Source organism: Ascaphus truei, chromosome 15 (assembly GCF_040206685.1).
Source record: "Ascaphus truei isolate aAscTru1 chromosome 15, aAscTru1.hap1, whole genome shotgun sequence".
NCBI lineage: Eukaryota > Metazoa > Chordata > Amphibia > Anura > Ascaphidae > Ascaphus > Ascaphus truei.
The window spans coordinates 27,423,151-27,450,101 of record NC_134497.1 but is presented as its reverse complement, the minus strand read 5'-3'; the positions used below and the strand labels follow the sequence as shown (position 1 = coordinate 27,450,101).

The window sequence follows — 26,951 nt, the reverse complement described above, 5'->3', positions numbered from 1 at the left end:
ATCCCCTTAGTGTGAGCATGCGCAGTAGGACACAGAGCGGTGACCTGGATGTAGTCAGTGTCTCCACTTCCGAGAAAGAGAAGATGAAGAAATAAAGTGGTGCAGGAAGCACACAGGAGCCTTTTCTGTAAGTAACTTACTTTATATTCAAAGCATCAGAGCAGGTATATGCAAACACGTGGAGTTTCAGGATAGACACGTGCTCTCCTCAGATCATACACCTTACTGCAATAAAATAACTATTTATTTTTCTTTCTTAGATGATTTTTCTGCCAAAACGAAGGGGTTAAAGCTGAAAAGGAGCAAGTTTTTATTTTTTTATAAATTGTTTTACCAGGATGTAATACATTGAGAGTTACCTCTCGTTTTCAAGTACAGTATGTCCTGGGCATAGAGTTAAGATGACAAATAATACATGGTTACAAATACAGTTACATAAGTGAACAGGTTATACATTATATACAAGACATTGCATGCACAGTTAAAGATATGTATTATAGTTGTGTAGCCCTTTTTGTGAACCGGCCTGACCCACCCAATCTCACATTGGCCCCTGTGGTCTAACCGGTCCCTTTCCTTACGGCACACCTCTTCTAAGGGACTACTGGTAACTGTATAACACCTGTGGCTCCAGGAGATCTGAGTCTCCGCTAGCTGGGAGCCTGGGGAAACCCTTACCATTTACCTGGTGCAGCGCCTCCACTTACCCAGGATCCTCGTTATGAAAGATAGCCCTGGGTAAGAAATACAATAACACACGTATACGATAAACCAATAACTAACACTTTACTAACACACATATCACACATTACATAACATCATAACCTTATCACCTCCGGCCCAATGTCCGGTGTTCCCACCCAGTGTCCTGTAATCCCCCACACCCAATGTCCCGTACTCCTACAAAGGTCGTGGGTGACTGCGCAGTCACTATGAACTAATAGGCCTGTTGGTGCACATATAATTCAGAGGTACCTTCCGAGCACTCCGATGCTCGGGCCTGCAACACTCTTCTCAAAGGGTCAGACGTGCGATGCATCCGTCTGATCCTATCCAGGTACTTCTCCAGGAACCCCAACGAGGGTCCCACCGCTTCACGGGAACACAACCGCCTCTCGGTAACACCACCGTCTCACGGGAACAGCAACCGAATCACGGGAACAGCAACCGCCGCTATCCCTATCTATCCCTAACTAACCCTAAAGTGACAGGAACCCTAACCTAGGGCCTGTCCCTGATGAACCGCAACCTGGGGTGGCTTGGGGAAATCTCCTAGGGCCTGCGGAGTAATAACCTGCCCCACTCCCCTAGCTACCCAAGTCCCTAATCCTCCCTAACATCTAGCTACTCCTAGATACTAACAGCCTGCAGCAGACACACCGCTCTCACCGTCAGCCTGCAGACATCCACACACGCTGCACACACTGCGCCCAGCACATGCAGCGACACACACACAGCTGGCAATCGTACACAGCCACCTGGATACCCGCAGCAATAATCCACTGCACACACTCTGTGCCTATTTGCCAGTGCGCACAGCACTACCCGCTGTGGCACTGCCAAACCTGCACCTTTCACACCTAAGGGTGACCTCCTTATCTAGGGCCGTCCCTCTTCAGTTACCCCCTGCCCTTACCGGGAATTGGGGCCTGCCTGGGGACCTAAGGAGAACCCTTACCTGGTGCAGGAGCCACTCGCTCCCTACACCCTTCCTACTCCTTCCTCTGCTTCTTCCTGACTCACTGACTCACTGACTCATGCAAAGCCCGGGAAATGTATCTCTTTTCCCGGGCTGAGCTTCCTCCAGCCCTATTGGCCACTATCAGACACCTGGTGCCTGTCTCCCTATGCCTCCTGGGAATTTTAGTTCCCAGGGGGCTGCCTAAGCATTGGGGCCGCGTGCGCACTTGCCTGGCGCATGCGCGAACTCCTAATTGCCGCCACCAACTCCCTCTACTCTTTCCTGCCCTCGCGCGATCTCTCCCTAGCCTTCCATGCGCTTGCCGCTTACTGCGCATGCGCGAGACTCCCTGTAATGGCGGCGCCCTCTCCTTCAGCCGCCGAGCCGGTGGCAACGCGATCGCGGCCTTAGCGACGGCCCGATCGCGTCCCCGGCAACCGGCCTGCGCCTAAAAGCAACGCTCTGCTCCCTGCACTGGCCCCCACCCTCGCGAAGTGCCGGCGGGTCCGTCGCAGCCTCCGGCGGCACCCGCTATCCCTCGGCACACGCAGAGGGGGGCCAGAAAGGGTAATTTTACCTCGGGGCTACAGTTGTATGTAACCGTTACAGACCAGATTAAAATGTGAGAATCGAAGAAGAAACAGGTGCGCAAATCACATCAGGACATGGAAGAGAAGTAAAGATACCAAATAGTGCAATATTGTCAACCCCAACAATGAAATCAATGTTGATAGCTCTATGAAAATTTCACTCACGTGTACAACTTTAGTTTCCAGATAGGTACAAAAAAGGAAAAAGCAAAATAGTATAATACTGGTTTTAATATTAAAAACACAAAGTATTCCACTTACATAAGTGCCTTTGTGGTGAGCATTCAGACCACCCTGAGTCATATGGACAGACAGTTGTTTTTTCACAGCAACAGCATCTGCTCCGCGGCGGTCACAACATACACTGATAAAGTCGTCCTCCACTCTGGATGTCACCAACAAAGTGCCACTCTGATCCGCAGTCCCTCAATGTCCAGGTACCTCATTCCCGCAATGTTATAAGTTGGAGGGGAGGTGTTTTCTACCTGTCTTCTGGGTTAGGGGGGATACCGATGTCTCCCGTCTGAAGCTTGAGCGTCAAATTGTGTACACAGACCTCAATGAAAAAAAGCTTTTTTTAAACTTAAAGCTTAAACTGGTGGTGGATGTGAGGGTCTGCGGTAGATTGTTCCAGTTTTGGGGTGCACGGTAAGAGGAGGAGCAGCCGGATACTTTGTTGAGCCTTGGGACCATGAACAGTCTTTTGGAGTCAGATCTCAGATGATAAGTGCTGCATGTGGTAGGGGTGAGGAGCTTGTTCAGATAGATGGGTAGCTTGCCCAGAAAGATGACCAATCACGTTCTTTGAGCATTTAACTGGAGAACAAAACGGCATATTGAATTATAGAGGGTGTCAAGTTTGCTAAGGTGGGTTTGGGGTGCCGAGCCGTATACTATGTCTCCATAGTCGATAATTTGCATTAGCATCTGCTGTACGATTATGCTTTCTGATCAGCAGACTTAGGGGGCGCATTTGTTCCTTGAAAGTACACCTAGTTTGGCATAGGTTTTGGATGTCAGGGCATTAATGTGCATCCTGAAGGTTAAATGGGAGGCAAACCATATGCCCAGATATTTAAAACTAGTAACAGGAGTTAGGATGGTGTTAGCATTTGTTCTGATCTGGAGCTCAGTCACTGGAAGCTTTAAAAATGTAGTCTTGGTCCCAAATTCCATTGTTCGTCTTGTCAGTGTTTAAAAACAGGTTGTTTTGGGAAATTCAGTTTTCGAGTCTCAAAAAGTCAGACTGAAGTATGTGTTCAAGGTCGGAGAGGCTATGGCTGTGTGCATATAGGATTGTGTCATCTGCATACAGTACATGTATATTGAAGCTTCCTTACAAGCTGTGGGAAGATCATTGAGGATGAACACTGAGAAGAGTAGGGGCCCCAGAACAGAGCCTTGCGGGACACCACAGGTGATATCCAAGGGGTTGGAGTTTGAGCCTGAGATGGACTCATGTTGCGATCTACCTGATAGGTAGGACTGAAACCAGTTTAAAGCATGCTTCCCTATTCCAGAGCACTGGAGTTTAAGCAGGATAGCATGATCAACAGTATCAAAAGCCTTTGCAAAATCTAGCAATATTGCACCACTGAGTTGTCCCAATTCCTTTCCACACTGGATTTCATTGCAAACTTTTAGCAGGGTAGTTACGGTGGAGTGTTTGGGGCAAAAGCCAGATTGGAATTGGCAAGGGAAATTTGTCTTGGTATAGTACAGTAATCACTTAATTGGGAGTGAACACATTTTTCCATGACTTTGGATAGTATTGGGAGAAGAGAGATTGGCCTGTAGTTTGAGACAGTGTTTTTGTCCCCACTTTTGAAGATTGGGACAACTCTGGCAGTTTTCCAGGTCTTAGGGGTATGGCCTGCAAATAGCATAGAGTTGACTGTGGAAGCCATTGGTTCGGCAATGGCTGGGGCACCAAGTCTTAGGAACTTAGATTGTAGTAAGTCAGGTCCACATTGGCGGCTTAGCTTTAGTTTGAGGAGCGCTTGTGTAATCTCCTCTTTGGATACTGGGCCAAATTGAAAATTGTGGGCAGTGTTTGGAACGGGTAGGGCTATATGCTATATGGGTACTCTCAGGATGAGATTCATGTTAAAAGATGGTTCAGTTTTATGAGTTTACAGTCAAAAGCAGCATTATTACACACATTTATCTGGGCATAAGATAACAAGGCAAACTACAAACCATTAGGGATATATATATAGATTAAAAGACATAACTCCTATTATAGATAGCGTACACACAGAGGCACATATGATCTAGCCTAAGTGTAATCTAGCAGTTTTATTAATAATAATTGAGTAGACTTAAGTGGGATAAACAGAATAGTAGCATCCATAGCAGTCGTAGGCCAGAGTGATAGAGGTTGAAACCTGTGTCTCTGGTATATCCACCCGCATATACAGTATCTAGATTAATAGTAGAGGCTGACTTTACCCCAGGAACCAGTTTAGTTCAAGTCACAATACTTACTTCGACAGGGAGATTCTGCTGCTGGAGAAGCCCCATGTGACAGGACCAGGGCTCGGGAGCGAGCACACGTCAGTGGAACGCATATGAATATAAATGTGTTCCACTGACTGCATTACACAGTGATTTAGTGAACCCTCAAGTCGAATCTTCGCCGATTTGATCACAGGAGAACAAATCGATCAGCTCAATTGCATCACACACACACGGGCACCCTCACACACACACACAGGCACCCTCACACGCGCGCACGGGCACCCTCACACGCGCGCACAGGCACCCTCACACAGGGGGTGAATCGGAGGGGGATCAGAGCAGGAGGGAAATCGAAAGGGGGATCAGAGCAGGAGGGGAATCGGAAGGGGGATCGGAGCAGGGGGTGAATGGAACGGGGCGATCGGAGCAGGGGAGGGGGAAATCGGATTGGCTGCTGGGATCCAGTCAGTGATTGGTTCCCTTGCATGCCACGTGATGCGGCACTCGCCGAAATCACAAGCTCCTTGTAGCTCCGGCTGGCTGACGCGTCACAGCACGCAGTCCGCCACGCCAGAAGGAGCCAGCGGAGACCTCAAGAACAGAGGCAAGCAGCTGGTGGTCCGTGGCCGCGTGCCCTGCCGGCCGCAGCGCGACCAAAGCCTTGGGCTACGGCCCCAGTGGTCACTACTGCACGCGCGTCTGATTGCCTAGCGGCGCGTGCACGGGTGTGGGAGGGGGGGGGGGGGGGGGGGGGGGAGGTGATGAGTTTCAAGCCCAAACCAACATTGTTACCTCATTAGTCTGTGGCTCAAGGCTTTTTCCATAGTCCAGTTTCTTAATCAGTCCAGGGCATGTTATAAGCTCAGGTTGCTAATGGAACACATTCCTGCTACAACACCTTGTTACATCAACCCCACTTTCTTTTTAGTTCCACCGGAAGAAAACTCACCTTTGTGTCACGTCTGTCATCTTGTCGGGGTCTTTTTAATTACAAGTTTTTTTTTTGTTTGTTTTTTTTAAAGTAATAAGAAATTTGTCACAGGTGTGGCTTGTGGCTCCCATTCCAGTCAAAATGTGGGTAAATACAAGTGAGCCATCGTATATACTGTACATTTTTCTCCATTAACTTCTGTTCTCCTCAAAAACTGTGGAGAAGAAAGAAAAGACAAGTCACATTATTAACAACTTGTATCTTTTTTCATCTCTTCCTTTATAAAATAGACATTACTTTGACACCTCACTAACTGTCCCAATTTTAGGTTTGTAAATTGTGTGAGAAACGAGGAAGAACAGAACCTTGTGGCGTTGCAGTACCACAGGAAAATCTACTACTGAACCTGCGCAGACCTTCCCCCACACACACACAGCTCGTTGTCTGGTATGGAGATGAATATGGGAAAGAGCTTGGTATCAAGGGGGTACGCTGTGGAAAAGTAACGCGCCAGCACAAGGTAATCAGTAATATGTGTGTTACGTGGTTTTTACATCTCTATTGTCTTATTACTGATGTTAAATTGCAAATAGTGCTAGATCTGCATACACCATTACGGGTTAACTAGAACTTAATATCACTAAACCTGACTTGAGTCAAAGGGCCAGATACATCAAGCTGCGGTAACCAAAAATTCCATATTACCGCCTGTAAAAAAAAAGTGCCTTATTACTGTGCAATGAATCAGCGTAGCAGCGCCAAAAATAAAGCACTTATTATCGGCCCATTAAAAGCATCAGATCCGATACAAAACAGGCATAATATCAAATTTTCAAGTAAAAACTGCCATACATCAAGTTCCGATATTTAGCGGAACGGCAGAAATACCGCAAATATTTTATCACCTACTCCAGGCTGGCTTTAGCCCTGTCTTTCCTATGTATATAATGGCCAATATACTGCCCATTATATACATAGGCAAGATGAGCTAAACTTACATGGAATAGATGATTAACCCTTTAGTAGTACACGGGTCAACTAGTCATCAGTTTCCATGATTAGCTGACCACACTGGATAATATACACATTACACTACACTGCCTTTCCCCCCCCCCCCCCCCCCCCCTTTGGCACATTAGTTGCTAGTAAAACATGGTTAGTTCTTGGTTTGTCCCGCAGGGATAAACAAAACACTACGGATGAGATACATCAAATTCTGTTGAAGTGGTGTTAATATCGCACCGGGGAAATAATAAACTAACGGGTGTTATTAACACAATTTTAAGGTGGTATATATCAAGACTCTGGTAATAATTTACTTGGTGCGATATTTGGGCCAATTAATATGGGATATGGGCCAATTAATATGGGATATGGAAATTAACGCGAGCGTTAATAATGTGTTACATACCTCATTGGGTTAATATTTCTTTCATAGGCTTCTGGAATGTCTATTATTACAGAAACCTATGATCAAAATAACATTAACCCGTTTCATGCCTGTGGTTACCAAGGTATACCACAGGCACCAAAGGGCTTAATACTTGATTAAAAGAAAACATTACCTAACCCTGTTAACCCAGTTAGTGGCCAGTAAAGCATTGCCATTCTAGTCACTAAGGTAATTAAGGGGTTAACCCCTCTCACCACCACCCCCACCCTCCCACGGGAAGCCTAAGCACCATCCCCTATCTCCGCCCCCTTCTAGACTAATGCCCAATATCCCTATTAGACAAATGTGGTTTTAGATATCATCAAAAATATATATACACGATTAAAGCAATAAAGAACATTCAAAATACATTTTGCACATAAAAACATTGATTATCACTGTGGATAACTAGACCCTCTCAATGGGGTTCAGATATCCACATTGGCGATACATGGTAACCCAGTAATAAATCAACAATATTGATTTTTACACCTTACACCATTTTTGGGTGCTGGGATTTTGCATAGTTTTTGTGTTTGCATTGTCCCCACCACCATTGTATATGTATATATGTTAAAATACAATAATTGTGCATTTGGTTCCTGATTTAACAATGCAGATTTAGCAGAAAGTTGGGTTATCCCGTAACTATTAGAGACCTGGTACATGGTGCGGTAACGGGAACACCCGGTCGGTGACTTATATGTGAGCTTCTAATGGAACATGTATTCTATTCATTGTACAAACATTTTTTAATTATACCTTCACAACTGAAACTATCGACTTACTATCAATCAATGGATTTGAAACGATTTCTGCCACTTTAATTGGTGTTTTGCAGCTAATGAGATTCCCTTTTAAATCGTTAAATATTATGATCCACTTTAAATGTATGATCCACTACAGCTACTCTCCCTGCCCTAATGCTGCATGTGTTGTGCTAAACCTTCATTTTTACAATGTACATCTACATTTTACTTTCATCCTGAACTTTTTGTGATATGCCAACTTACCTCTCCTGCATGACCTTTTGTAAGACAGTTTGTGTAACTGACTTTTTTGTCTTGTCTAGTACAAAGACAAGCTCCAATAATCCACCCATGCCCACAGTGCAAGATTGCTTTTAGAAGTCAGGATTACCGCCTCAAACATCTGAAGTTACAACAACCAAATGAGTATATGGAAAAGATGAGGACAGAACAATCTTGCAACATTCCAATAAATATGACAGAAAATGCATCCTTCAACCAGTCAAGGCAATTAATAAACAATGTAACTGCTTCTCATTCCAAAAGATATATATTAGCTGCTGCCACAAGAAAAGATCTTGGAGAAAGGGGGAAGAGTCTGACTTTATCAGACCAGAACTTTCAGAAGACGACACCCACAGGGCAGAGACCGCATGTATGTGGGGAATGTGGGAAGGGATTTAGTCGGTTATCCCACCTGATCAGACACCAGAGGACACACACAGGGGAGAGACCGCATGTTTGTGTGGAATGTGGGAAGGGATTTAAGGACTTATCCAGTCTGAACACACACAAGAGAACACACACAGGGGAGAGACCGCATGTATGTGGGGAATGTGGGAAGGGATTTTGGTACTTATCCAGTCTGAACACACACACGAGAACACACACAGGGGAGAGACCCTATGTATGTGGGGAATGTGGGAAGGGATTTATTGTGTTATTTAACCTGAACACGCACAAGAGAACACACACAGGGGAGAGACCGCATGTATGTGGGGAATGTGGGAAGGGATTTAGTCACTTATCCAGTCTGAACACGCACAAGAGGACACACACAGGGGAGAGACCGCATGTATGTGGGGAATGTGGGAAGGGATTTAGTGTGTTATCTAACCTGAACACTCACAAGAGGACACACACAGGGGTGAGACCGCATGTATGTGGGGAATGTGGGAAGGGATTTAGTGACGTATCCAGCTTGATCACACATAAGAGAACACACCCTGGGGGGAGACCGCATGTATGTGGGGAATGTCGGAAGGGATTTTGTGTCTTATCCAGCTTGATCACACACACGAGAACACACACAGGGGAGAGACCATATGTATGTGGGGAATGTGGGAAAGGATTTAGTCGGTTATCCTACCTGAGCATACACAAAAGGACACACACAGGTGAGAGACCGTATGTATGTGGGGAATGTGGGAAGGGATTTAGTGAGTCATCCAACCTAAACATCCACAAGAGGATACACACAGGGGAGAGACCGCATGTATGTGGGGAATGTGGGAAGGGATTTAGTGTGTCATCCAACCTAAACACCCACAAGAGGATACACACAGGGGAGAGACCGCATGTGTGTGGGGAATGTGGAAAGGGCTTTTGTGACTTATCGAGCCTGAACACACACAAGAGGACACATACAGGGGAGAGACCGCATGTATGTGGGGAATGTCGGAAGGGATTTAGTAATTTATCCAGCCTGAGAAAACACGAGAGGACACACACAGGGGACAGACCGCATGTATGTGGAGAATGTGGGAAGGGATTTAGTGATTATCCAGCCATAGGAAACACAAGAGGACATGCACAGGGGAGAGACCGCATGTATGTGGGGAATGTGGGAAGGGATTTAGTGTGTCATCTAGCCAGGACACACACAGGGGAGAGACCGCATGTATGTGGGGAATGTGGGAAGGAATTTAGTGTGTCATCCAGCCAGGACACACACACAGGAGAGACCGAATGTATGTGGGGAATGGGGGATGGAATTTAGTGACATCCAGCCTCAGGAAACACAAGAGGAATAAACACATGGATACCCAGCAAGCTCTGAAAACCCCCCAAAATGTACCACACTATTATATATATATGTGTGTGTGTGTGTGTGTGTGTGTGTGTGTGTGTGTGTGTGTCAAAAGGATTTGTTTCTGGGCGTGGCTAACTGTATACAACAAGAAGCAAAGAAGACCAAAAACGACATCCAATATGACAAAATGCACAGTGAAATACCTATATATTCTCTTGAAAAAAGGTCATTTAGTTTTACCCTTTGACCAAAGCGGTTTAAGCCTGCTGCCACATTAGTGGTCATGCCTTGATGTGGCAGCAGGCTTAAAACGGTTTGGCCAAAGGGTTAAACTAAATTACCCCTTTTCAAGAGAATTTATTGGTATTTCACTGGGTATTTTTGTCATATTGGATGTAGCTTTGGGCTTCTTTGTTTCTTGTTGGAAACAAAAGAGGATACACACGGGAAAGACCGCATGTTTGTGGGGAATGTGGAAATGTATTTAATGATTTATCCAGGCTGAGGACACACACAGGGGAGAGACCTGTCTCTAAAGCCAGGCCTATTTAGGGATAACCAGCAACTAAGACGCTCACATATAAGTGCACACGTGTATCTGTATTATGCTACACAATGAAAAGTGACTTTAGTTTATGATGCATAAAACGAGCATTTTAAAAGGATAAAAAGTTATAACGTTTTAAATGCAGGTTATTTGTATCATTCTTATTGTAGTTTTATTTAAAGAAAAATGTTCTTAATGTTTTATATTCTGTTGGTTCTAATAAAATGTGCATTTTCCATTACGCTGAAGCTGTCTGTTGCCTCACTTACAGTAGTTGTGAATCAGAATAGTTTAAATTTGGTGTCGGCATTAGGCCACAGATGGACCCTCTGCCACCAGCCGCTTCTAATGTACGTTTTATTACTGTTTAGGGTATGGGGTTAATTTAAGGGGTTTAGGGTAGGGGATTTTAGGGTAAGAGATTAAGGTGTGTGGTTTTAGGGTAAGAGGGGTGTGACGGCCTTCATAATAAAGGTTGGGGGACTGGAAGCTCCGCGATAACTTCTGAGTTTTGTTTGGGGCTAGTTACGTTTTGGCGGGAAAGTGAGCTTTGTGTTACCAGGCAGATGTGGGTCAAGCAGGGCTGCCAACAGAAAGTGTGGGGCCCGAAACAAACATTTTAAGCAGGGCCCCCTCCCCCCATGTCGGCGGTATTGCCTGCCACCCCCCCCCCCATTTCACACCTCACGAGTCCCCTCTCTTTCTTCCCCCTTCCCATATATTTCTCTCCCTTCTGTCTCACCCCATCACATGTATTTCTCTCCTCTGCTTCTCACTAAGGCTGCAGCCCCGTTGGCGCTGAGCGCGCTCATGCTTGGAAAGCGCTCCAAGCATGAGCGCCGGGTGTCCTGGCATTTCCGCAAGCACGCACGGGGGGCATTGCGGGTAGTTTAGCGCGCTAGAAAGTTAGTCTTTTTTGTTTACATAAGACCTTCCCCCACACACAAAGCTCCTCGTCTGGTATGGAGATGAATATGGGAAAGAGCTTGGTATCAAGGGGGTACGCTGTGGAAAAGTAACGCGCCAGCACAAGGTAATCAGGAATATGTGTGTTACGTGGTTTTTACATCTCTATTGTCTTATTACTGATGTTAAATTGCAAATATTGATAGATCTGCATACACCATTACGGGCCAACTAGAACTTAATATCACTAAACCTGACTTGAGTCAAAGGGCCAGATACATCAAACTGCGGTAACCAAAAATTCCATATTACCGCCTGTAAAAAAGTGCCTTATTACTGTGCAATGAATCAGCGTAGCAGCGCCAAAAATAAAGCACTTTTTATCGGACCCATTAAAAGCATCAGATCCGATACAAAACAGGCATAATATCACATTTTCAAGTAAAAACTGCCATACATCAAGTTCCGATATTTAGCGGAACGGCAGAAATACCGCAAATATTTTATCACCTACTCCAGGCTGGTTTTAGCCCTGTCTTTCCTATGTATATAATGGCCAATATACTGCCCATTATATACATAGGCAAGATGAGCTAAACTTACATGGAATAGATGATAAAATAGTTGTTAAAATACATTACAGTACATATTAACCCCTTAGTAGTACACGGGTCAACTAGTCATCGGTTTCCATGATTAGCTGACCACACTGGATAATATACACATTACACTACACTGCCTACCCCCCCTTTGGCACATTAGTGGCTAGTAAAGCATGGTTAGTTCTTGGTTTGTCCCGCAGGGATAAACAAAACAACGGATGAGATACATCAAATTCTGTTGAAGTGGAGTTAATATCGCACCGGGGAAATAATAAACTAACGGGTGTTATTAACACAATTTTAAGGTGGTATACAGTATATTAAGACTCTGGTAATAATTTACTTGGTGCGATATTTGGGCAATTAATATGGGATATGGGCCAATTAATATGGGATATGGGAATTAACGCGACCGTTAATGTGTTACATACCTCATTGGGTTAATATTTCTTTCATAGGCTTCTGGAATGTCTATTATTACAGAAACCTATGATCAAAATAACATTAACCCGTTTCATGCCTGTGGTTACCAAGGTATACCACAGGCACCAAAGGGCTTAATACTTTATTAAAAGAAAACATTACCTAACCCAGTTAGTGGCCAGTAAAGCAATGCCATTCTAGTCGCTAAGGTAATTAAGGGGTTAACACCTTTCACCACCACCCTCCCACAGGAAGCCTAAGCACCATCCCCGGGGCAACTACCGTCAGCACCCACATCCCCTACCTCCGCCCCCTTCTAGACAAATGCCCAATATCCCTATTAGACAAATGTGGTTTTAGATATCAACAAAAATATATATACACGTTTAAAGCAAAAAAGAACATTCAAAATACATTTTGCACACAAAAACATTGATTATCACTATGGATAACTAGACCCTCTCAATGGGGTCCAGATATCCACATTGGCGATAAATGGTAACCCAGTAATAAATCAACAATATTGATTTTTACATCTTACACCATTTTTGGGTGCTGGGATTTTGCATCGTTTTTGTGTTTGCATTGTCCCCACCACCATTGTATATGTACTATATATGTTAAAATACAATAATTGTGCATTTGGTTCCTGATTTAACAATGCAGATTTAGCAGAAAGTTGGGTTATCCTATAACTATTAAGAGACCTGGTACATGGTGCGGTAACGGGAACACCCGGTGACTGATATGTGAGCTTCTAATGAGACACATATTCTATTCATTGTACAAACATTTTGTAATTATACCTTCACAACTGAAACTATCAACTTACTATCTATCAAAGGGTTTGAAAAGATTTCTGCCACTTTAATTGGTGTTTTGCAGTTAGTGAGATTTCCTTTTAAATCATTAAATATTATGATCCACTTTAAATGTATAATCCACTACATCTACTCTCCCGGCCCTAATGCTGCACATGTTGTGCTAAACCTTCATTATTACAATGTACATCTACAGTTTACTTTCATCCTGAACTTTCTGTGATACGCCAACTTACCTCTCCTGCATGACCTTTTGTAAGACAGTTTGTGTAACTGTGACTTTTTTGTCTTGTCTAGTACAAAGACAACATCCAATAATCCACCCATGCCAGCACTGGAAGGTTGCTTTTAGCAGTCAGGATTACCTCCTCAAACATCTGAAGTTCAAACACCCAAATGAGAATATGGAAAAGATGAGGACAGAACAATCTTGCAACATTTCAATAAATATGACAGAAAATCCATCTTTCAACCAGTCAAGGCAATTAATAAACAATGTAACTGCTTCTCATTCCAAAATATATATATTAGCTGCTGCCACAGGAAAAGATCTTGGAGAAAGTGGGAAGAGTCTGACTTTATCAGACCAGGGGGTTCATGCAGTAAGCGGCGGAAAGGCATTCAGTAAGGGGCGAGAAAGTGGCGAGATTAAAAAAAAACGCCAGTTTGGCTGGCGGTTTTTTTTTTTTCCGCCGGTGGCGGGGCGAGAAGGCACTTTTTGCCTAAAAATCCAACTTTTTCCACCACGCTGTATTCTAGTAGAGGCGAGTAGCTAAGCGGAGCTATTCGCCTCTAGAATACCGTTTTGGTGGCGGATCAGCCACGCAAGAAAAAGATGGCTAGTTGCTGCTGAGAGGCAGCGGATCGGCACTTAGAAAAAATTCAGGCATTTTTTCTGGCTGGGATGGATGCCGGGGGTCTCCGGAGCTGACACAATTAATATCAGCACCGGAGCCCCCCGACATGCATCCGAGGCAGGAAAAATGCATTTAAAGGCCACTTCATTACCTTAGCGGCTAGCCGCTAAGGTAATGAAGGGGTTAAACAGCCGTGCCAGCTTTATTGTGGGTAGCAGGGGTGGGTGAAGGGGGTATTTGGCCCTTGTTGTTTGTTTAGGGCTTGCGGGGGGGTTGCGGTGCACTTAACCCCTTCACGACCGTAACGATTAATACCGCTACGGTCATGAAGGGGTTAAGGCCTCCCGCTACCCACCCGCAAGCCCTAAACAAACCACCGTTGGGGCTAATACCCCCTTCACCCACCCCCACTACCCACAATGAAAAAAACATACACACAACAGCCCCACACTAACTAAATAAATATATAAATAAATATATATATATATATATATATATATATATATATATATATATATATATATATATATATTACCCCAACAGCACCTATACCCCCCTAACATACAAAACAATAATGGGCACAATGACTATTATCAAATGGATAATAGTGCAGTTGTCCATTTAAAATACATACAGAACAATAAAGACATTAAATACATATAGCACTCACCCATGTGCGGCTGCCACGATGAAGGCCATCCTCATCTTCATCCTGCCCATGCCCCATCCGCTTCTGCAAAACAGACACAAGAATTAAAACATCCACTGTAATGTCCCCTAACCCCTTCATCACCATAGCGGTTATTAACCGCTACAGTCATTAAGGGGTTAACCCACCATCACCCACATAACCTCCCCCACTAACCCCCCCAGCCAATACCCCCTCCCCCCAACACATACAGTACAATAATGTGCCAAATAACTATTATCCACATAGGGATAATACATTAATTGGCCATTATTAAACACATTAAATATCGTAGTAAAATAAAGAAAATTCTACTAACCTCATCAATAAGAAGGCTCCGTCGCCAGCATCATCCTTGGGGTCCGTTGCCAAAATAATAAATAGCCAATACATATCAATGACATTAACATACCAAGGAACCCCTTAATCACCTTATCGGGTACTAACCTCAAAGGTAATTAAGGGGTGAAGCCATCCTGCAATGGCAACACCACTTATGCATAACATCCTCAATGAATTAAAAAGCAATTTCCTAAACAAATCTCATGTAATCATTCAATCTGAAGCCTCAAATGCCACTTAAAACATTGCATTTACAGTGTATACATGTAGCATAACATGTAAGCTACATGTACACGCTGCAAATCAATGTTAACAATACAATAATCCTACTAAAATAGCCTGACATCACAAGAAGTATATTATTTAATCCAATAAAGTCACCATCAATGAATTAACAGACATGAATTACATCCCTAAACAATTAAAATACCATCCATACCAATTACACAATTAACTATAGCTATCGTTACAGAGAACAAGTTCAAAACATACCAAAAAGGACACCAAAAATAACAATATACTAAAGCAACCCTCAACATGACCTACAGTACAGCATAGAAGCCCAAAAATTACATCTCTCTAATAATAAAATACATTTAACACACATCTAAGCATAGCAGCATAGCCAAAATCATTTACAATAGGGCAAATCAAGCTTTTACAACATTATCATTTCTTACCCTGTATGTATATATCTCTCTAGACATACATACATACATACAGTGGCAAGAAATGATATACTGCACCGACACACTTTATTCGAGCAAATACCCAGTATGTACCTGGCAGATATCTGGAATGCGCCGCTCCTCACCTCTGACAAGCCCCGTTGCGTTTGCCTTCCCAGCCTGGGTTCATGCCTGGCTGACGGGCGGCTGATCTGTTAAATGATAATGATTAGGATTTAATAGGCTGCAATGCTTCGCGTGTCTACCAGGTGGCATAAATTCATGAATTGTAATGCAGTATATATATATATACTGTGCAGTATTGCAGCCAGCGGGAATAAAATGCTTCAATCCCTGCCTGGAAAATACCTCAATGCACTCGGGCAGAAAACAGTCACAAACCTCAATACACCCGGGTATACCCGAATTCGTGGGACTAGCCGAGCTCGAATAAAGTGTGTCGCCAGTGTACCACAAAAAAAAAATACACATGTTAAAAAAGCTTTTAAAAAAATTAACAAGCTAAATAAAATACATTTCTTTAGTTCACTTACCATTACTTGGCCCCACCGACTCCCGTTGAACACCTTACTCACGAACCAATCCACGATCAGGAACCCATAAAATAATAAACCAGAAAATAATAAACATTAAAATAATAAAACACGACAATCCAGGGGTCTTCTAGTTGTAATCCATCTTCATCTGTATTCTTCTACCTTCTTCCGGGGTCTTCTCCCCGTCTGCGGCCACGCCCTGGTCTTCTTTCTTCTCCGGTGGTCCTTCCTCCTCGGCGTCTTGCTTCAAAATGAGACTACATAGGCTTTTAAAGGCCTATGACGTCACATTTTCGTCATATGGTTCCCACGGCCCTGATTGGGCCGTGAAAACCATGTGTTTTGGCCGATGTAAAAAAAAATGATGACGTCACTTAAAGGCAAAGAAAGCACAGCCAATCAGAATGGCTTTGCTTCAATTGCCTTTAAGATGACGTCATGAAAAGAAACATGGCCGGACTCACATGATACGGTAGCCAATCAGAGCGTGGGAACTCCATCCCTACTCTGATTGGCTCTAGTATACCATGTGACAGAGGCTTGGGGGAGAAAGGATGTGACGTCAATGAAAACCTGTCACATGGTACTAGAGCCAATCAGAGTAGGGATGTAGTTCATTTGTGGATAATAGTAATGTTGCCCATTACTGTATTGTATGTTGTGTATTGCTGCTATGTTTATTGGGGGCATTTGTCCCCAATAAACATGCTACTATGCGTTAACCCCTTCATTGCCTTAGCGGCTATCCGCTATGGTAATGAAGCAGCATTAATGTATTTGAATAATATTGTGCGGGAGCAGGGGGCCCCCTGAGCTAAACCGCATTTATTTGTGGCTCAGAGACCCCCTGCTTCCCGAGTTACAGGCCCCGGTTTGGGGCATCGGTTACAGTGTGGATGCCATGTTTATTGCGGGCACATAGCGTATGGGACGCAATAAAGATGCGGCGACACTGCCCACCCGATCACATATTCCGGGGCCTGTAACTCGGGAAGCAGGGGGTCCCTGGTCCACAAAGTGATGCGGTTCAGCTCGGGGTACCCCCTGCTCACTGTACAGTATTATTTTTTTGTTTCAAATTTTTATTAGGCAGTTACAATATTTCACAACATTATAGGTACATTTGATATAATAGCCTAATCCAGGTTTTTACTTTTCAACTGGGGGGGGGGGGGGGTAAGGAGATAGACTCAATGCCCCCCCTGACCCTTCGGGGGCTGTCGGGGTGACGTGAGTATGGAAACAGAAATGGGGTTAGAAGGAGATAGAAAGTGAGAGAGTGGGGGGGGGGGGGAGAAGGAGTGGGAGGGAGCATTACTCCCCTTCTCTTTGGCTTCCCTTTTTAGGGCCTTAGTTCTATTTGTTGTGTCCCTCTATTTCTATAGGGGGTTTCGGCGCAGTAGCGCCATGTGAGTTATCCAGGGGTCCCAAATGTTATTAAAAGAGGTGGTGGATCTTTTCAAAAAGGCGGATAGTCTCTCCATATCCATCACCTCTTGCACTCTTTTTATCACTGTTTGCTTGGAGGGGGGAGACACCTTCTTCCAGGCGGCTGCCACCGCACATCTAGCCGCAGTGAGAATGAAGGAGACCAATTTGCCTGTTGGTCGGTCCAGCGTATCTAAGGGCCTGGCCAACAGATAGGTCAGCGGGTCAATGGGTATTTTGAGGTCCGTGACCTCTTCAATTAGTTTTTGAATGGTTTCCCAGTATCTTTGAATTTCCGGGCATGACCACCAGATGTGGGCCATGTCCCCCTTTTGACCGCAACCTCTCCAGCATAAATCGGAAGCCTGGGGGTAGATTTGATTTATTGTAACTGGGGTAAGATACCAGCGAAATAGTATTTTATATATATATTCTTTGATTGTGGTACATATGGAAGTTCCTGAGGCATTTCCCCAAATACTTTCCCAATCCTCTGGGTCTATAACTGTATCCAATTCTGCTGCCCAATGCAGCATATAATCGTGCGTTGGGGCTCCGGGTGCCTTCTCCAGTTCTGCACAAATTTGCGTTATAAGACCTCTCTGGTGGCCTGTCTCTCTGCAGAGCCGTTCGAATCCAGTGAGAGGGGGAAATTCCAACGTTGGGGATAATGTTTGAATAAAGTGCCGAATTTGTAGGTATTTGAAAACGTTTAATCCTACCATTTCATATTTAGTTTGTAGTCTTTGATAACTCAGGAACTCCCCGAAGCTCAGGAGGTCGGCAACCACTTTGATATCTTTTGTTTTAAATTGATCGAATTGTCTGGGCTCGCATCCAGGTGGGAATTTCGGATTTTCGTGAATTGGTGTAAGTTGGGATTGAGGTGTTGTGAGCTTAAATTTGTATTTGCATTTCGACCAGGTCTCCCATGTGTGTCTCATAGGGCCTAATTTGAGTTTGCTGTTCTGCATGTCTTCCTTACTCAGGGACCAAAGGCAGGCCGGCAGGGAGGGCTTCCCGGCATAGTGCGTTTCTATCTCTAGCCAGCAGTTTTGATTTGGGTTAGCGTTCCAGACCACTACCTGTCGCAGTTGTGCGGCTAGGTAGTATCTTGTGATGTCTGGGACTCCCATTCCTCCCCTCCTCCTTGCGGCCAAAAAACGTTCTGGGGACTCTGGGTTTCTTCCCTTGCCAAATGAATTGGAAGATTAGCTTTTGGATGTTTTTTAATTCCGAGCCGGGGATGTGGATCGGGAGAGTCTGAAAGTAATATAGCAATCTAGGGAGTATGTTCATTTTAACTGAGATCATTCTCCCGATCCAAGATATCTGGTATCCCCCCCATTTATTTAGATCTTGTTTGATTTTTTGGAACAGGGCCGGATAGTTATGTTGATATAATGATTGATAGGTCCTCGATATCTTGACTCCCAAATATTTGATACAGGAGGAGCTCCATCGATAGTTAAAGTTTAGTTTGAGGAGTTTCACCTCCGGCTCTGGCAGGCTTAGATTCAGGGCTTCCGATTTATCATTATTAATCTTATATCCTGAGATTTTTCCAAAATCTCGGAGTTCTTTTTGGAGGTTGGGTAGGGACATTTGGGGTTTGGAGAGAGTTAAGATGACATCATCTGCGAATAGGGATATTTTGTGCTGCCTGTGGCCAATGTCTATTCCTTGGATGTCTATATTGAGTCGTATTGCCGATGCCAGTGGCTCTATGGTAAGTGCAAAGAGGAGAGGAGATAGGGGGCATCCCTGTCGAGTTCCATTTGTAATCTCGAATCTCTGGTTATTGCCCCCCGGTAATTTAACTGTAGCTGACGGGTTTTGGTAGAGTCTACGGACCCCTTCTAAGTATGCGTCTTTGAAGCCAAATTTGCGCATAGTATGGTCCAAAAATTGCCAGTTGATTTTATCGAACGCCTACTCTGCATCTAAGCTTAAAAGTAGTGCTTTGGTCCCTGTGAGGTGTACATGGTCAATAATGTTGATTATCTTCCGAGTGTTGTCTGAGGCTTGCCTGCCCGCGACAAATCCTACTTGATCATTATTAATTAGTCTCGGTAAGATGGGGTTCAATCTGTTTGCAAGTATTTTACTGTATAATTTGAGATCACTGTTGAGGAGGGAGATTGGACGATAGCTTCCACATTGCATCGGGTCTCTGCCGTCTTTGTGTATGATAGCTAGGTTGGCTAGAGACATTGAGGGGGGAATTTGGTTCCCTTCCATAAAGTGGTTGAATGTTTTTAAAAGATGCGTGGATAGTGTGTGCAAGAATCTCTTGTAGTAGACATTTGTGAAACCGTCAGGGCCAGGAGACTTAGTTATTTTCAGTGATTTGACCGCCTTTTCCCGTTCCTCTTTTGTAATCTCAGCATTGAGGACCGTGTTTTCCTCCTCTGTTAATACAGGGAGTTGATATTTGTCTAGGTATTGTGTTATGAGCTCTGGTGCTATAGGTTCAGGTCGGCCGTTTTTAGATCTTAGGTTATAGAGCTCAGTATAATATTTTGTGAATTCCGCTGCTATTTTGCTGGCACTGTATTGTATCTCCCCAGACCTACTCTTGATCGCTGTTATTTGTGATCTTTTTTGTACCCCTCTCAATTTACTGGCCAAGAGTCTATCGACCTTGTTACCCTTGTCATAATATTGTTGATTGGTCCATTTGAGGGCCTTTTCAACATCCTCCAGCTGAACTTGCCTAAGTTTTGTTCTGGCCATTAGCAATGTTTTGTATATCTTTTTTGAAGGGTTATCCTTATGGGCTTGTTCTATTGTTTTGATACTATCTGTGAGTTCTTTGATTATTGCTTGGCGGGCTTTTTTCCTGTGGGATGCGATGGAAATAAATTTCCCTCTGATAGTTGCCTTATGGGCTTCCCATAGGATTGCTGGAGAGGAGACTGTCCCTGCGTTGAAAAAGAAATAGTCCTTAAGTGAGGTTCTAATTTCCCTTTCTACTTCAGGGTGATTAAGAAGTGAATCATTTAGTCTCCAGGAGTAATTCGTTGTTTTCTCAAAGGGTATTGATAGTGTCAGGGTGATCGGGGCGTGATCGGACCAGGTGATTGAGCCAATGTCTGATTCAATGGCTGCCGCCATCACATTTTTGGTGGTTAGAAAATAGTCTATTCGAGAGTAGGTCTGGTGAGGTGCTGAGTAAAAAGTGTAGTCTGTCTGACCCTGATGTTGGGTTCTCCAAACATCCACCAGTGAGAACTCGCTCATGATTCCCCTAAACCTTTTCCCCTTGATCTGGGAGTGGGCTGTGCGGGGAGGACCCATTGTGGTTGATCTGTCTTCGGTGGGATTTAGGACCATGTTTAGGTCCCCTCCCACTATCATCGATGACAGATATCCCGGGTCAACGCCCTCGAGAACAGTTTGTAGAAATTCTGTTTGGTTCTCGTTTGGGGGGTATACATTGATCAGGGCAATTGCCGAGCCCGCTAGGGAGCCATATACCACCAGAAATCTACCCTCCGGATCCACTGTAGTTTTGACATGATTAAATGGGGTGCCTTGTCTGATTAGGATAGCCACACCCCTCTTTTTACTACTGAATGATGCAAAAAAGCATGCTGGGAACGTTTTTTTGAATAAATTTGGGGGGTCCTGTGATGTGAAGTGGGTCTCCTGTAGGAATATGATGTCTCCTTTCTATTGTTTTGTAGTCCTTTAACGTTTAGCGAACGAATTTTAATTGGGGCTACTGACATCATTACGGTGTTTGTTTTTTGTGGTTCGGGGTCTCGGGATCTCCCCTTTCCCATTCGGAGAGATCTTGCCTTTAGTTTTTGGGGGGTCGCTGTGTTTTGGTTTATTTATTTTTTGGGAGGGGGATGTGCGCTCCTTTTGGGGGAGAATATGGCCTACTAAGGAGGGGGGAGAGGTGGGGGGAGTGGGGAGGGGGATAAAGATCTGCTGGGACAGGGTCAACAGATAGAGAAGAGAAAAGATTAGGTCCTTCCTGGGCCTTAACATGGTGTTGCCAGGTCTAGGGTAGACCGGCATTTGGGCAGACTTGCCCTGTAGGGGTGAGACCGGCGCCAATGGCCGGTGCGAAACAGGAGGGGTCCAGACCCTCTGTTGTCGATGTATTCCGCCTTTCCCCTCCCTGCCCCTCCGTCTCAGCATCTACACCTGTCCGAGGTTGCTGGTGCGGTGGCAGGGGGGGGAGGGGAAGTGGGATAGGGGCGGGGGTGTGTGTGGGAAGGTGGGGGTGGGGGGGAAGGAGGGAACATATTAAAAAACCCTTTTTCACATTTGCAAACAACTCTGGATTCTGAAATAACATGCATTTTTTGTTGTTGTTAAGGACCTGCCTATTAACATGAAGGGTTTCAGAGTCCAATTAACCTTTGCATTCAACTTCATTTTTTACAACCATCTACAACAGTTAACACTTCTATTTCCGCAGCGGGACACACTAAACCAGTTTATTTTGTTCCCTAGTGAGAAAAATTTAAACTAAAAGCATGTGATCAGCGCTCAAACCTATAAACTATACCTAAATATTAACTAAAATAACCAGGTGCTTAACAATAATAAATGAATATTTAAAGTGTCCCCTATAAGGAAAAATCTAATGTGAATTCCTCACAGCCTGTTGTGGCAGGTTGGGGAATGGCTGCCGTGGGAATATAACAACCCTATCCACAAGGGCTGTATAACATACACAGAGAGATAACAAATGACACAGATAAAACAAACACAGACAATAATTCCCTGGCGCAATATCAGATAATAAACCTGACGAATCGGAGTAGTCCCATGAATCAAAAGATGGTATAAAGAAGATCCACAGTCCACAATGTCCCGTTCTTTTACACAGAATGCTGGTCTGAAAATACAAATAAAACAACCATTGCGCAGTACCCTATGGTCAGTATTCCAAGACCCCACCGTTGCTATCTACTTACTTAAAAATAGATAAGAATGGGCCTCAAAAGGTTTCTTTAAGTCCACTTTAAGTGGACTTAAAGAAACCTTTTGAGGCCCATTCTTATCTATTTTTAAGTAAGTAGATAGCAACGGTGGGGTCTTGGAATACTGACCATAGGGTACTGCGCAATGGTTGTTTTATTTGTATTTTCAGACCAGCATTCTGTGTAAAAGAACGGGACATTGTGGACTGTGGATCTTCTTTATACCATCTTTTGATTCATGGGACTACTCCGATTCGTCAGGTTTATTATCTGATATTGCGCCAGGGAATTATTGTCTGTGTTTGTTTTATCTGTGTCATTTGTTATCTCTCTGTTATTTTGTTCCCTGTTTCACCTGGAACGGGTATTTTACTAGGGAGATCCATTAGAGATTGACTAAGTGGGTTGATCCCCTCGGATCTTCATATCTCCAGTTCAGCTCCCCATTGTTGGCCCACCTGGATCCAGATCTAAACCTGCGTTTTGCCCTGGGAGGTTTGTTGGCGTTGGGAAAGGAGGGGGGGAGGGGGGGAGGAGGGGGGGAGGGGGGGAGTGGCGGGGGGTAGTTTGGAGAGGAAAGGGGGGAGGGGGTGTGAGGGCAAGCTGGGTGGGGGGGGGGGAGGGGAGGTGGGGGAGGGGTGGGGGGGTGTGGGGGGGAGGGTAGGGGGGGGGATGGGAGGGGGGTACATGGTAAAAAATCCTTTTCATATTTGCTTATAACTCTGGGTTCTGAAACAACATGCATTTTTTATTGTGGTTGAGGGCTTGACATGAAGGGTTTCAGAGTCCGCTTAACCTTTGCATTCAGCTTCATTTTTAAAACAATAAACAACAGTTGACACTTCTATTCCCGCATCGGGACACATTAAACCATTTTGTTTTATTCCCTGTTTCACATGGGATGGGTATTTTACCAGGGAGATCCATTTATTATTGCCTATGTGTATTGATACCCTCGGATCTGCATATCTTCAGTTCAGCTCCCCACCGCTGGTCCCCGTGGGTCCAGATCTAGGCCTGCATTTTGCCCCAGGAGGTTAGTCGGTGTTGGGGGGAAAAAAAAAAGGGGGGGGGGTGGGGAGATAGGTGGAGGGTAATCAAGAGGGGAGGAGGGTGGGGGGATGATGAAGTGGCAGGGGGTAATTGGGAGAGGGGAAAAAAAAGGGGGGGGTTAAGGGCAAGCTGGGTGGGGAGGGGGGGAGGGGCGGTGGGTGGGGAGGGGCGGTGGGTGGGGAGGGGGGGAGGGGCGGTGGGTGGGGAGGGGGGGGAGGGGCGGTGGGGGGGATAGGTGTGTGGGGGGGAGGGTAGGAGGGGGGGATGGGAAGGGGGTACATATTAAAAAATCCTTTGCACATTCGCTTATAACTCTGGGTTCTGAAACAACATGCATTTTTGATTGTGGTTAAGGGCTTGACATGAAGGGTTTCAGAGTCTGTTTAACCTTTGCATTCGGCTTCATTTTTAAAACAATACACAACAGTTAGCATTTCTATTCCTGCAGCGGGACACAGTTACTCAATTTGTTTTGTTCCCTGTTTCCCATAGTATGGGTTTTTTACCAAGCAGATCTATTTACTATTACCTATTTGGGTTGATCCCCTCGGATCTTCATATCCCCATTTCCTTTCCCCGCTGCCGATCCCCATGAGTCCAGATCCAGACCTGCATTGTACCCCTGAAGGTTGTTTGTCGTTGGGGAAGAGAGGGGGAGGGGATGGAACTGAAAGGGGGTGGGTGGGAGGGGGGGGGAGCGGGGGGGAAGAAGGGGGGGGTAGGGGGAGGGGAGGTGGTGGGGGGGTAATTGGGAGGAGACTTAGTGGTCCTTATTTTGTGTTTGAGAGTTATATGGGATGAGCGGTCTGCTGCAGCCTTTATAACGGACACTTCAGGTAAAATACAACAGTATCATCAGCATTGTTCATTATGTGATCCCTTTAATGGACATAGTACTGATAAAAGGGTGGTACGGAGTGCATCGTCGTTGTGCAGGCCCACAGTCTTGCACTGAGCGCGTTTCTCCTTTAGTGTCTAGGGACTAGTCTTACGGGGCGCTGTACTCACGGTTAAGATGAGGAGATTGTCCGCGATCTCCGCCTTTCGGTCACGTACCTCGGGAAGTGTTTACACCGCGGCTTTTGCTCCTATTCCTCCCCGGGAATTTTTCCCCCCGCGGATGGCGGAGGAAGGAGACAGGGAGGGGGAGGAAAGATAACACGAGGGGGCAGGCCACGGCGCTCCTTCAGCCGCTCTCCTCTCTCGCATGACAGAGGGGTTGCTTCCTCCTCCTTCCGATCCCCTCCACGGGCCGGCTTCAGGTAGCTGTTTCTGGGCCTCGGGGAAATCCTGGGTGTGATGGTGTCCATCTTTGTACCGCGTTCCTTCGGGTGCCGATCTAGGAATGGTTTGGGCCGTCTGCAGTCGACTGTGGGGCTTGCCTCTGGGGTTCTTGCTTCCGTGGGTGCACTGTAGTCCTGTTTTCCGCTGGATTTTTCTGGATTCATTGGGCGTCCGCTGTCAACATAGCAGGGTAGAGCCTTGCTGGGGGGAAACTGTCAACTGGGATCGAAATAATGTAGGTAAGTTTTGGCATCTTTATCTTCGTGCTTGGTGTTGCTTTTGTCCAGCTAGCCGTTGTGATGCCCTGACCATTGGTTCTTCAGCGTCCCGGTTGTGGGCCCCGGATGTGTCCGAGTCCCATGCTGGAGGGGTGTCAAGGCCTATAGCTTTGGCCAGGTGGGTCATCTCTGTGGGGTGCCTTATTGTGTGGAATTTTCCGTTTCGGTTTACGATTAATTTGAAAGGGAAGCCCCATTTATATTTTATGCCTTGTTCCCTCATCAGTTTGGTTAATGGCTGTAGTTCCCGCCGTTTGTCGACAGTAAGCTTTGATAGGTCATTGTAGACCTGGAGATGGTCGTCTCGGAATGTGATGGGTTCCTTCGCCCTGCTGGCCCTCATGATTTTGTCTTTGACCGTATATCGGTGGAGGCGCGCTATGACGTCCCTCGTTTTATTCGGGTCATCTGAGCGCGGTCCCAGGGTGCGGTGTGCCCTGTCCATCTCCAGGTCTTTTACCTCGAGGTCGTCGCACAGTGATATGAAGAGATCAGTGAGGTATGACTGCAGCTGGCCGGGGAGAACAGATTCAGGGATACCTCTTAACCTGATATTCTGTCTTCTATCACGATTTTCGTGATCTTCTAGTGTGTCCTTCAGGTTACTAACCTCCATTCCCAACCTGAATATTTCCTCCTCTGCGACTGTTTGTGCCTGGTGTGTTTCCCCCATCTTGACTTCCAGGGCGGTCGTGCGTTCCGTTAGGCCATTAATGTCCTGGCATAGTTCCGCTACTACTGCTCGCAGGTCACTCTGGATAGAGACGTGCAGGTCATCCAGCATACCCTTCATCATTTCCTGCATATATGCTCGGGTGAGGGTCGTCTCTGGGTTATGGGTGTCCTCTCCTCGGTCGCGCTCCGGGACCTGTGGCCTTGCGCTCGTGGCGCCAACGCCATCTTGAGATTTGCCGGCTGCCTCAGCGTTTTTTTGTGAGGGAGAGGGGGGAAAGAGAGAAGTGAAGGAGGGGAGAAAAGAGAAGTGGTGGGGGGAGAGAGGTGAGGGGTAAGAGGGAGGTGAGGGGGGGAAGAGGGAGGCGAGGTGGGGAGAGGGAGGCGAGGGGGGGGAAGAGTGAGGCGAGGGGGGGAAGAGGGAGGTGAGGGGGGGCGCGGGCGGCGGAGCCATTAAATAAACAACAAAAAAATTAAAAAAAAACCTCCAACCAGCCGATCTCAGCCGCGTCCGGGCCGTCGCCTGGGGAAAATGGCCGCCGCACCGCGTCTCCCGGCCCCTCCGTGCTCTCCGTCGGCTGGTTGGAGGTTTTTTTTAAAAAGTTTTGTTGTTTATTTAATGGCTCCGCCGCCCGCGCCTTCCGCTGGTATGTTCAGGGATAAATCCCTGTGGTTTTGCAGGAGAAAGGCTGCGTTACGGGGCTTTGGGCCTCAGAGCTCCTGAGCTGCACGTCTTCTCAGCTCTGCAGTTGGCCACGCCCCCCACTGTACAGTATTATTAAATAAATATTAATGCTGCTTCGCTACCATAGCAGATACCCTGTAAGGTAAGGAACGAGTCTTTATTGATGTGTGTGTTTTATTTATACTGTAGATGTGCAGAGGGTCTCCGGAGCAGAAACGTTTTGGTTTTAGGTCCGGGGACCCCCTGCTCCCCGAGATACATGCCCCTTTAGGGGTGCCGGTATCCCTCTGCTTTGTTTACATGCCGCGGTCACGTGATCGGG

At 45.6% G+C, this 26,951-nt stretch overlaps 2 protein-coding genes across 7 annotated transcripts in view; both read left to right on the top strand.

The window, feature by feature from the left end:
* LOC142466729 (uncharacterized) overlaps positions 1-10,115 on the top strand; it is a 142,464-nt gene extending 132,349 nt beyond the window's left edge. Inside the window, exons 1-4 of one of the 6 annotated variants that reach the window (XM_075572071.1) lie at positions 71-127; positions 2,601-2,708; positions 5,991-6,182; positions 8,167-10,114. In XM_075572071.1, coding sequence (XP_075428186.1) covers positions 8,274-9,842 — 1,569 coding nt within the window. In that variant the 5' untranslated portion in view covers positions 71-127; positions 2,601-2,708; positions 5,991-6,182; positions 8,167-8,273 and the 3' untranslated portion in view covers positions 9,843-10,114. Of the gene's footprint in view, positions 1-45; positions 128-180; positions 2,709-5,990; positions 6,183-8,166 lie in introns of those variants that run through there. The other 5 variants (XM_075572070.1, XM_075572069.1, XM_075572068.1 and 2 more) reach the window with 5 other exon arrangements.
* Positions 1-26,951, top strand: part of LOC142466734 (uncharacterized) — a 455,555-nt gene that overhangs the window by 270,956 nt on the left and 157,648 nt on the right. The gene's annotated exons all lie outside the window — the stretch shown is intronic.